Below are 12,839 nucleotides of genomic sequence, written 5' to 3' on the forward strand. Positions count from 1 at the left end.
ATTGATACAAGACATTTGGATGTCACTATGGTGAACAGGAAGACAAGGATGATGAAGTGAGCACAGCTGTTACTTGCATACAGTGCAGGGGAGCAAGGCAGTGACCATTAGCAGAACTGTGAGAATAACCATGGCAGAATTTCCAATATCAGCAATCCTTAGACACAGCTCTCAAAAGGCAAGGAGAGTGAGCAGAGCATGCATCCATCAGAGGGCTGGCTGAAGGCTGTATGGACATGGGTGAATGTAGCTTTTGCTAAGTGTCTTCCCAGTTGATGTCTGTATGTGAGGTGTGATAATACTAAATTGCACATTGCTAGTAATAGGTTAAATTAGCTTTGAATGAAATTGTGTTTCTTCTGTTTCTCTCTTTCACCAGCTTGTGACTGTTTCCAGGCATGCAGAATGCTGCCATAAAACAGTAAATTAGAAGCCCAGTATAAAGGTAAAATAACTAAAAGGGGTTTTGTCTCCTGGCAGGCTGTGAGGTCACTTAAAGAAACAATTGAAGACTGTTGGGATCAAGATGCAGAAGCTCGACTAACAGCACAGTGTGCTGAGGAGAGAATGGCAGAGCTCATGATGATTTGGGAGAGAAATAAATCAGTTAGTCCAACAGTCAATCCTATGTCAACTGCCATGCAAAATGAGAGGTAAGAGGAGAGCACATTTGGGTTTAGTCAGCAGGAAATGCCCAATGCAGTGCTCAGCTCACTCCAGGACAGAAGCTACAGCTTGCTGCACCCATTCAGTGATGTGTGTTACATGACCTAGTCTGCATATGGGTATTGCATCACATAATTCCAATTGTTTGTGCTCTTAAGATCTCCTGTGTGTCCCCAGAATTCAGGCACCTTTTATGTATACAACTGTATTTCTCACAGAGAGGCCTTTTAAACTCAGCTTAGGCAAACTGTCTCAGCAGGCTTGCCATGATGGAAAGTGACAAAATGAATTGTCTTTAAGTACACTTGCTAAATGATGCATCAAACTACTGTTTAAAGTGTTCTGCTAAAAACTGTGAATTTGCAGTCAGTGTGAGTTCAGGAAATTACCAAGTCTCAAACCTCTGGTTTTTCAGTTAACAAAGTGCAGGTCCATTGTTTAAGTTGTTGTTCTTCTGACCTCAGCAAGAGAAGTGCTGCGTGTTCTCTGCTTATATATGATCCAGAGGGAATGACAATTTGCAGAGCTGACTTTAGTGCTTAATAATATACTCTAGAAATCCAGATTTGAGAGAAGAATAATGTTGCTGTATATGACACTGTTCATTGTCATGAAAAAAATATTATGTTCAAATCATAAAATACCTAAATTGTCAAAATAGTAGAGTTTTTATGGGTTAGGACCTTGTGACGTTTTCCCAGAATCACTTTCTTGATTTAGTCTGTTGGGTTTTTGTTGACCTTCTTCAGCATCACTTCTCTGCATCTAGAGTAGAACCATAGCAGTACTTTGCCAACTGGACAAACAGCATATTGGACAAAAAGAACGTTACTGTTCTCCTAGGAAATAACATCCATGATGAAATTTTGCCCTAGTAAAACCAATTTTCTTTTCAAGGAAGTTGCTGAAATACCTCAGTTTGTACAGTGTCTATCCTTAGTTTATGCATGAAAATAAACAGCTCAGCTCTCTTAAATGAGAGGCATTATAGTATGAGGTGATTTTTACACATATGATCTTAATACCTCTTTTTTCTTAAAGGAATCTGTCGCATCATAGACGTGTGTCAAAGATAAGGCCATATCCAGATTATTCTTCCTCTTCCTACATTGAAGATTCAATCCACCACACTGACAGCATAGTAAAGAACATTTCTTCTGAACATTCAATGTCCACTACACCATTGACTTCAGGGGAAAAGAATAGAAATTCCATTAACTATGAGCGGCAGCAAGCACAAGCTCGCATCCCTAGTCCCGAGACAAGTGTCACCACTTTGTCCACCACCAATACAGCTGGCCTCACTCCCAGCACTGGCATGACCACCATATCCGAAATGCCTTACTCGGATGAAACAAACTTACACACTACAAATGTCATGCAGCCGGGTGGGCCCACCCCTGTTTGTCTGCAGCTAACAGAGGAGGACTTGGAGACAAATAAATTGGATCCAAAAGAAGTGGATAAGAACCTGAAAGAAAGCTCTGATGAGAATCTGATGGAACATTCACTTAAGCAGTTTAGTGGGCCAGATCCACTGAGCAGCACTAGTTCCAGCTTGCTTTACCCACTGATAAAACTTGCAGTAGAGGTGACAGGGCAGCAGGACTTCACACAAGCTACCAATGGTCAGGCGTGTTTGATTCCGGATGTCCCAGCTGCTCAGGTCTATCCTCTACCCAAGCAGCAGAACCTTCCGAAGAGGCCCACTAGCCTCCCTCTAAACACCAAAAATTCAACCAAGGAGCCACGGTTAAAATTTGGTGGCAAGCACAAATCAAACTTGAAGCAAGTGGAAACAGGCGTAGCCAAGATGAACACAATCAATGCTGCAGAGCCTCACGTGGTGACAGTGACCATGAACGGAGTGGCTGGGAGGAGCCACGGCATGAACTCTCATGCTGGCACAGCCCAGTATGCCAACGGCACGGTGCCCTCTGGCCAGAGCAGCAGCTCGGTAGCGCAGAGGGCCCAGGAAATGCTTCAGAACCAGTTCAGTGGCGAGGACAGTCGGCTGAATATCAACTCCAGTCCCGATGAGCACGAGCCCCTGCTGAGGCGGGAGCAGCAGGTGGGCCACGATGAAGGTGTCCTGGACCGCCTGGTGGACAGGAGGGAGCGGCCGCTGGACAACGGGCGAACGAACGCCAACAACAACAACAGTAATCCCTGTCCAGACACTGCTGCAGCCAGTATCCAGAGTGTAGTGAGAAATCCTGGGCAGACCCAGAGCAGAAGAGCACAGAGGCCTAATTCGCTGGATCTGTCAGCCACAAGTAGTTTGGATAGCAGTAGTATGCAGTGTAAGTGCCTGCAGGGCTGAACGGGTTCCCTGACACCTCTCTACCTAATAACTGCATATATCTGCTCGGAGAGAAATTATTTCTGTCTCCCGTTTCTCCTCAAAGCATCCTCATTAGATCTCATATAAATGTAATTTCCCTCAGCACAACTTCTGTCTTTTTGATAAAGTCCTGTCTCCATCATTTCCACTATATTAGATCACTATCATCCTCCCATATACACAGAATAAATCTGTCTCTTTTTAACCCATCCACTCTGTCTCTAGGTTAACTTTCATTATTCCTTGCAAGGCTCCTACCTTTGGTAGCTGCAAAGCATATTGAAAAAGTGTCCTTTTTTCCTGCAGGGGCACCTTACACCTTTTTTTCCTTACTTTTCCTCATTCTTTCAAGAGTAGCTGTCTCTAAGATGCATTGATTAAAATAATTTATTATAGTAACTATTTATATGCTTCATGATTTTAAAGCAATTGATATTACTGTATTAGCCCAGCCTAAATGGCCAGTCAGGCATTTCTCTTTTGCTGTCCTAGCTCCAACAGTTAGAGCAATTCTTCATCAGTTTGCCATGTACATAAATATTAATCCATGTAATTAGAGAAGGAATTGATTTTAATAGTTTATTTCAGAATAACTTCCTGGAGAGTTTTATGGCCAGAAGTCTAAGAGGTTACAATGGGGCTCTCCTTTTTACAGTAAAAATGTAATCATGTAGTTATAGTTAAATTAGATGCATCCCCTGGATTTGAGCCTGTTTGAGTTATTGGAAAGATCTCCTGGTGTGCATTTTAAAGAAAATATATTTCCAGAAGTCACTGTAGTCTTGAAAGGTGCTTGCAAATCTCATGACTATGTTTAGGAAGATGCTGTGATAGTAGTGGAGAAAACTGGGATGCCAGGCATCTTTGGAAATAAAAGGTTTAAAACCAAACAAGAACATATCTTTCAAGAAATGTAGTTTAATATTCAGCAGTGGAATATTTAAGCCTTCCTTTTAAGTAAGAAACTTTAATTTTTGTCTTAACATGTTGATGTGAGTTGAAATCTTACCAAGATAAAGAAAAATATTATTGCAGTGACTTTCTTTAATTGAAGTTTAAGTTACAAGAAGGGGTTGTGTAAAGTTTTTTTAACAATCAGATTTTGACTGCTGAAGTTTTATCACGGTTAAAGTTGGTTCTGCCAGTTTTGCAACCCAGCATTCCAAATCCTGACTTAATGTCTTAACAGAGAATGGACTGTTTTGTTTTCAGGTGAAATGCTTTGCCAGGTGGAGTAGGATTAGGGGAGCTAACAGTGCACTATTTAAGTTTTAGCCTTTGCTGTCCTGTAGTAGCAATGTTCTTTTGTACCTCCCATTGCAGGTAATATAAGATACTATGATTGCAAAAGCCCCTCAAATGTCAAATGCTGATTCTCCCGTTTGATGCCAATGTGCACTCCAGGTAACACAAATTACTTCACTGAAGTAATTTCTGACAGAGAATAGAATCTAAGCCCTTGTTTTAGTGGCAGCTGTTGTAGTGGATAGACCTGTCATGCCTCTGCCCCACAGTTGCTTCTGTGTTTATAGATTTTGTTCTTTTGTTTCTGTTTCACATAAGTAACAACCCTGGACTCCAGTCTAATCTCGCCTTCCTCATAATACTATTTTCTGTTCTGTTTTCTTGTTTTGGTTTGGTTTTTTCCCCTTCAGTAGGTGACTCCTCACAGGATGGCAAATCAGGCTCAGGAGAGAAGATCAAGAAACGTGTGAAAACTCCGTACTCGCTCAAGCGGTGGCGTCCGTCCACGTGGGTCATCTCCACGGAGCCGCTGCACTGCGAGGTCAACAACAACGGCAGCGAGCAGGCAGTGCCCCCCAAATCCAGCACTGCTGTGTACCTTGCAGAGGGGGGCACTGCCACTACCATGGTCTCTAAGGACGCAGGGGTGAACTGCCTGTGAAGTGCTTCAAAAGCCGACCTTTGTTTTGCGTTATTTGAAAAAAACGTGCAGAAGACATTTTAAAAAACTGCTTTCTCCTCCTGTCAGCAACCCCTACCAAGGACTCGCTTTAAATAGATTTCAGCTATGCAGAAAATTTTTAGCTTATGCTTCCATATTTTTTTATTTTGTTTTAATTTTTGAATGTTTTTGCACTTTTATTTAGTATCGCTAAAGTTAAGTCTGTCTGTTTTGACCACGGAATATATATATGTGTATCAAAGATGTGGTCTCAAAATATTTTTTTAAAAAAAAGTAACAAAAAAAAGTATTGCTGATAATCAGTTTGGACCAGTTTCTTAAGGTCACTAAGAACATAAGCAGACTATAAGACAGGTTTGACTGCAGTGGTGTCTTGTAACCATGTTTTGATTTCTGTGCACAAGCTAGTCTGTATATTTCTATGTTACAAAGTGTATTCTCTTTTGAACCCCTTATTTTCCTTGTGTCATGTTGAAATGTGCAATAGTCTATAGTTCACAGTAGGCTTTATTGAAAAGTGTGTTTCTAAAACTGCCACATGTTCCCATTTTTGTATTTGTTAATTTTTCCTTGACAGTTGAGCAGTCAGCCGGTCATGACAGTGAACTTTGCACATTGTAGCCAGCTTGAAGCAGCTGCCAATATCACATTGTGCTCAGAGGTGACAATGCATGAATTTTCCCCAACTTGAAAGGGCTTTAAAAAAGGAACAAAAAAAAAATCTGAGCTCCGTACCTTTCTTTTGATCCTCCCTAATCAAAATGTGTTTCCTTTATAGTAGTAGATGCCAGCCTGTGAAGCTGAGTAACAAAACGTTGAACAAATGTAAGGAGACAGTGTCAACCATTTTTTCCATTTTATTTTGTGTGCAGTTTCACCCCCTGTATTTATGTAAAACCTTATTTAGATCACTAATGATGTACATTGAAAAAATACATTTTATTCAGAAATATTAGTAATTGTCATACTTTAAAAGCTTGAGTGAAGATGGGTTGTGAACGTATTTTGTTTACACAGAGAAAAAAAACATCGATCTTACTTGGCACAAAACAGCTTGGTGATGAGTCACAAGTCTTTCCTGATTTACCTCCTTACAGACAGGATGGGGTAAAAATGAGCCTGATTACTTATGCAGGTAGGTGCATCCTAATTGATTGTTGTTGCCAAGTTGAGTTGAAACTCGTCCTCCCTTCAGAGTTCTTAGAGGCCCTCATTCATCTTGTTAAAGTTTATTGCATGCTTTTAAAAATCATGGGTGTTTGTGGGGGAGGGTTGAGGATTTTTTTTTCCCCTCTGCTTAGTCCCTTCTTTCAGTTTGTATGCACATTGATTTTAGCTGTCAGTGAATGTGAATGTAATATGTATTGAGATAAATTGTTTATTCACTATCTCAAGTAAACCCTTCATTTTTTTGGAATGATTGGTTTTACTGTCTACTGAAAGAAAATAATTTTCTTATTAGTTAGAACCTCCTTCCACCTAAGAAACAGCCTTCCACCTGAGAAGCATTCTTTCCAATTGAAAACCCTTCAGTAAAAACTATTTGGATATAAAAAGATGTATCAGTCTTTGGTAACAAGCAAAGATTTATCACTTCATCTGAAAACTGGTGATGTTCAAAGAAAGAAAATCAATTCAGTCAGCCTGCCAGACTCCTGTGGCAGGATACTGGCAGCAAACAATTGCCTCCCCCAGCCTGTCTCCTTTCAGCTGACTGAAGCAGATGCTCTCTGCTTTTAAGCTCATTTGTTTCCTTGCCATTTTACCATTTTTTCCCCCTGAGGTAAACTTTGCCAACCCTGTTCTTCTCTATCTGCTGATACAGCTAATCTAATACATGCCTTGCTTACATCTGATTGATTCTTGCTGTTCCCCAAATTCCTTGCTTGTTCTTGATTGCTATGATTTTCTGTTGTAACACTTCTTAACATTTCTTAGATTCTCCTAGATATCTCCAAGAGATAGCACTATAAATGCAGACTTTGAGTAAGTGTAGTTGTAGAAATACAAGCCACAAGGCACATTTTGAGCTCCCTGTGTTCTTTAAGCACCAGTTCAAATATTACCTCTTGTCTCTGAGGCATAATTATGCTTTCCCCCTGTATAATACAGTTATATCACCCCTTTTTAAAAACACAGCCTTCTTCTGGTTTGACTTTTAATTCACTCTCTGGCTTCCCATCTGCTGCAGTCTCACATCCCAGATGTTGAAAACCTGCCAGTTGCTCAGCTGGGTTTCAAGACCTGAATCAGAATTTCTGGCATTCTATTCATATTGCTCACTGGGCTCTCTTCTCCTCTGGCCTCCTGTGAGTCTCCATTTGGAGTGTTTGGTGGTGTTTTTTGGTGAGCACTGATCGTGGTCTTGAGGATTCTTCACTCCTATCCCAATGACTTTTCTTTGCCTTGCATGTATCATCCATCAGCATTTCAGAATGTGGGCTGAAAACAATATTTAAGACTCTAAGTCAGACTACTCTGGGGAGAGAAAAATTACTTCTCTGACTGCTGCTTCTTTCTGCTGAGAGAATTGCACCAGTCTTTTAGCCTTTCTTTGCAGGCCATGCCTTTGTAAGAAATCCAGCTTTTTTGTGATCAATGCAATCAAAATAACTTTAATACCAGATGAAGATATTGTTCTGCAGTTTTCCTTCAACATTCTTAAACAATACTTCTTTTCTTTCCTTTGTCTATTTCTGTTACTTGCTGGAGGGCCTTTGGAATTAATTATAATTAGTAGCAAGATTGGCTGTGCAATCTACCATGGGTAAATATAATTTGTAACATGATAGAAAAATGTATTTTATCAGGAAATACCCTATAGATTAAACAGATAAAATCTGTTCTTTTTTAAAGGTCACTCAAGCAAACTCTAAAGTAGGTACCAAAATACTGTAATTCTGCACAGCTAGATGAAATCAGATTAGAAGTTTGGGTTTAATGTTTAATTTAGTAATGCCATTTTTCCCTCACAGCACATAATCCAGTGTCCATAGAATACTATCTCTGTAAGTTAAATGAAATTGAATTTTCGTGCTGCAGGGAATCGTCCTTAACCAAACAAAATATATGTAAGAGAAAGAATTCTACAAATCAAAAGCAGGGATGGTTGATATTGTACAATAAACAAGGAAAACAAATGTGATTCCTTGTGAGTTATGATTTTGCTTATTTGATTTTCAAAAAAAGGAAAGTTATGAAAGTTGATAATTTTCTATCAATTTCTCATGTATATTGCAGACAAGATAAATACAGCAAAATTAAAATAGAATGGTAGTGTAAATACCTATTAATTGTACCACTGTCAAATAGGCAATAGTAGAATACTTGTTACGTAATTTATAATGGAGAATTCAAGTAAAATGATAGAGCAAACAGTTTTGATGTTTGTCTGTATAAGACAAAATCTAACATCTTGCTGGGTATAGAAAATGGTTTACTAGCAGAAGGCAGGAGAGTTGTTTAGGTTAATGCATTGTCCCTTGTTCTGTTTCCTGTAATAGAGATACCAACATAACGTGGTTTTTTGAATTCTAACCCTTTGAACAGACATGCCTCATAGTCTTCTAAAATTGCTATTTACAGGTCAGATTATCTGCAACACTTCCCTGAATTTGCTTATAATGCTTTACAGTATGAGATACTAGCCAGTTAGTATTACCAAGGCCTTTCTTGAAACTCCAAGATGCACTTACACTGCACAGCTAAAGTAAAGGTATTCCTAATTTAAAAGAAAACCATCTGATAGTATCATAATTAGAATATTTTCAGAAACAACATTTGCGTTCTTGTTTTGCTTTCTTGGTGCCACTCGTTTGTCTCTAGTTCTCATATAGAAAATTACCTGATTTTCAAAGGCAACACATTTTGATTTTTTTTCGGTGCACTGGGCACAAAACATTGCAAGATAGATGCTGGCAATTGTCAGGAAACAAGCAACAAAAAACTCCCACCTCATAAATATGTTCAGAAAGTTCACATCCTCCTACCTGTCAGCTTTCTCTAAAAGAAATCTGGAATTCTACCTGCCTCAGAGAGGAGGATAAGGAAGTTCTTTAATTGTATGGAATAAATTATTGGCCCCAAACTTAATAGTAATGAATACTTACTTAAAAATATATATGTATACATTGTATATGCCCTAGTTCCAGTGTTCAGTGCATTTTGCTCTTATGATATTCCATTTTTAAATGTTAAAAAATATTCACTAATACAACATTACTGTGTCGATGTTCAGATCGTTATTTTCTTTAAATGAAAAATACAAAAGTTCTCAACCATTCTTCCATTGAAATGTTACTGTGGACATTTCTTGCCTAATTAGGGTGAATTTTAAAATTGACATAATTTATCTATACATTAGAAATGAATTATGCTGTAGTTTTTACTTGTATAAAAATGATGGCTGGTCCCATTGCTGAAATAGGCTGGGTTTAAGCCATAAAAATAATTGCCAAGCACAGTAGCATATAAATGACCTGATGTCTAACTGGAAGATTTTTAGCAGCTCATCAAAGTAAAATGAAATTGGATTGATCAGTCTTTGAAAGATCATAGACTGGACAGCAATATTTTGCATAAATTGGGATTATTTGAACTTCTCTGTCTGGTCTCCCAGTACCCATTTTAACAGGTAACTAACCTTCTTTTTAAAACATGCTTACTAATTTTTGTTCAACCTCAAGCCTTTCTTCAGTGAAAAAACTATACATATTGCAGTGCAGCCAGATATATATATTTTTATGTAAATTCTGTGTGTATTTAGATGCATATGTATGTTGTGTGTCAGTTCCAGGATTAAATTCTGTGAGTTACAGCATCAGATGGTAGCACTGGTAGAAAGTATAATGTGGGGGGGTTTTTTCATATGTCATTTTAAAATTGTCTGTAGTGCATCACAGTAAAGCTGGGATCAGACTGTGACACACAGTCCAGTTGTTCAGGATCTCCTGTGATAGACTTGTCACTGATTGTTTGGGTGGAATGGATTTATGAGAGAGAGAGAGAAAGAGAAAAGCCTGGGAATGCACATGACAAGCTTTATCTGAAGCTGAGTAATTTAAGATACCTCTCTCAAAGATCAAAAAATAACCCAAAACACTTAAAACGTGATAATTTTTACAAGGCTTTTTTAGGTAGTAGCTATAGTTATATGTGTGGTTGCCATTTAAACATAGTGTTTTAGTCCATTAAATCAAATTGCATTTTAGGCTTCTGTATTGTCATATGAAACTGTAGCTATAGAAATACATCCCTTTTTGATCTCACCCATCCCCCAAGTAGGTTCAGTTTTGACATGAAAGAGTAACAAATCAGTTTTCTCATTTGGGGATTCTTCTGTACCAAGTAAAATTGGGGGCAGAACTTCCATTTCTGCAAGAACAGATTTGTGCTCCTGCAAATGCGAACGGATGTTATGTTCAGCACCTGTGTTCCTGAAGGAATGGGCACCTCCAGGGCTCATGGCTGAGCCCAGTGCTCTTGGAATCCAGCAGGAGTCTGCCTTTGACAGTGGGCAGAGGAGGGGTGGGTTCTGCTGGCTGTGCTGTTAAAGGTTTCTGGGGAGGATTAGCCCTAGGAAAGCTGGTGTGGAATGTGGGGATGCAGGGGCAGCCCTGGCTCCTGAGCCTTGCTGGGTGTTGCTGATGGGGGATTCAGGCTGTGGAGCTGGGTCAGCACAGGGCAGCTGTGGCATTGTCAGGAAGTGGAACTGCACTGGGGGAGTGGGAGTGGAAGGGTTCAAGATAAATCCTCATTTACACCAAGGCCCTTTAATGTTCATCTGGGCTCCATGCAGGTCCGTGTTAGCAGTGCGTTATTAATACAAGTTACTTCTTATGGCCATTTCTGTTTATTTCACTGTGGTTTAATATACACATGTGCATAATAAGCAGGAACTAGTTGGAGTTATGCTAATTCTTAGAGTAATCATCAGCCATTTTTCAAAGCCTATTGCTGTTTTCATCAGCAATTGTTTGAATTTGCAAGTCGTTCAGTTGGTCAACTTCAATGCATACACATGCTTTCACAGCACAGGAAGAAAGGATTTCTTCCCAGTCCTTACAGGCTTCTGCAGATGTATCACTGGAGTGTGTCCATCAGGCACAGCACCTCACCTGGTAACTATTTTAAAGCAGAAATAATTAGCCTTTATAACTTTCTAGTTCCAAGGTCTCCCAAACCTCCACTTTTGTAGCCCATTCACTTGTTTTTAAGACAGAAAACATGTGTGAAGTTTATTTCTAGAGCACTTGATTCACTTTCTTTTTTGTGCTTCAGAACTGTATCATGAAGTTTCACACTTCAGTCTTGTTTATTCAGAAAATAGTTAATGTTTCTGGTCTTTGTAGTTTGTAAGAAGTCACGAGAACAAACAGGCAAGTCCTGATGAGCTGACTCATTTGTCACTTTTGAATTTCCTGATTGGTGACTCTTCTCTCTCTTTCACACTGTTGAAACGTATTTAAAATGGTTTGTATGTATATGTTTCTTGTCTGCTTTTTGTCTCTAGAGGAAAGCGTGCTCTATTCACATTTATATAAGCTGGAATAATGTTTTACAATCGCTGTTGATTATTTTCCCCCCCAAATGCAGTATAAGAGGAAAATAAACATGGCAAGAATGAATTTTTAGGGTTTGGTCTTCTGTAAAGGCTGAAGTAAGAAGATATGAAACTGCCATTTTCCTTATGAAAGACTGTAAAGAGAGCATTACTTTCTGAGCGAGCTTTTCTGGGGGAAGAGGGGGAGAAATCCTAGAATATGGAGTCTCATCAGAACCCTTTTGTTAACGGGTATTTTTGGTTTTCCTCTCAAATGACTGAGGAAATATCATGTATGAATTTATAAATAATTGCTTTCAGTTATTTCTTTTGTATAAGCTGCGCAATACCCTTGCTATGCTGTATAAGTTGTGTTTCATGGAACAGTGTGAGTATGAAATAAAAAGCTAATTTTTGGTTTTTAATCATCTGTGGATGCCACTATGAAAGCTGACATTGTTAAAGCCACTACAGAGTTTTCTATGAATACTTGTAAGAATTGCTTTGTTATATATAAACCTAAATAAAGAGATTGTATTGATACAGAGACATTGGATAAGAACATTTAAAAGGCTATTCTTTAGGCCTGAGAGAAAAGGCTTGCTGTAAAAATGGTGCATTATTCCATTTATTAAAGATCATATTAATGACAAAAAGCATGGTCTTTTGTTGGTGGTTCATATTGTTATTGGCCATGAGTATTAACATGCTCCAGGAATGAGAGGAAGAGGAAATCCCCCTTGCAGCTGTGTGGGTTGGTTGAACTGAAAAAGATGGATTAAGTTGTAGTAGAAGGATGCTGCAAATTTCCACTGACTGACACTTTTCCACTATACACAGGTTGGTGGCATCCATCCTGCACCTTGGATCTTGTTTTATCTCTCCTCCTCAATTGTTGTTAATTTATTTTTCTCTATCCACAGTGATTATTTTTGCAAGCAAATAAGTGATGCAAGTCTCTGGCCAAAGAACTCAAAAATTCAAGGAAGGAAAGGAGACAGAATGAGAAGCTTCATTTCTTGCTGTCATAAATAAGGAGGAAACAACAAACTGAGGCAAGTAGTGTATGGTTGAGTATCTGCCTATATGGCAAATGATCTCAGCCCCACAAGTGAACCTAGAAACCTTTGGCTACAGGAAAGGACCATGGCAGGCCTTGCTTTCCCTGGAAGCAGGAAGCACAGTGGGAGTGGAGGCCAGCATGACAAAAGTAGCTGTGTCCCCAAAAGCAATTCTCACTTCTGGCTTGGCTGACAGTAAGAGCAGCCAAGTCCTGCCCTACCCCAGCAGGTGTGGCTGAGCCTTATCCTCAGGGCATCTGAGAAGCCTGACTCAGCCCTGCAGGAACAGAGTGTGAATGG

At 39.2% G+C, this 12,839-nt stretch overlaps 1 protein-coding gene across 1 annotated transcript in view; it reads left to right on the forward strand.

Moving 5' to 3' along the window:
• BMPR2 (bone morphogenetic protein receptor type 2) overlaps positions 1 to 12,134 on the forward strand; it is a 104,970-nt gene extending 92,836 nt beyond the window's left edge. The window contains exons 11-13 of the mRNA XM_066554016.1: positions 481 to 653; positions 1,708 to 2,969; positions 4,666 to 12,134. Coding sequence (XP_066410113.1) covers positions 481 to 653; positions 1,708 to 2,969; positions 4,666 to 4,916 — 1,686 coding nt within the window. The 3' untranslated portion in view covers positions 4,917 to 12,134. The remainder of the gene's footprint in view (positions 1 to 480; positions 654 to 1,707; positions 2,970 to 4,665) is intronic.
• Positions 12,135 to 12,839: the final 705 nt, after the last annotated feature.

Source organism: Molothrus aeneus, chromosome 7 (assembly GCF_037042795.1).
Source record: "Molothrus aeneus isolate 106 chromosome 7, BPBGC_Maene_1.0, whole genome shotgun sequence".
In the NCBI taxonomy this organism is placed as follows: domain Eukaryota; kingdom Metazoa; phylum Chordata; class Aves; order Passeriformes; family Icteridae; genus Molothrus; species Molothrus aeneus.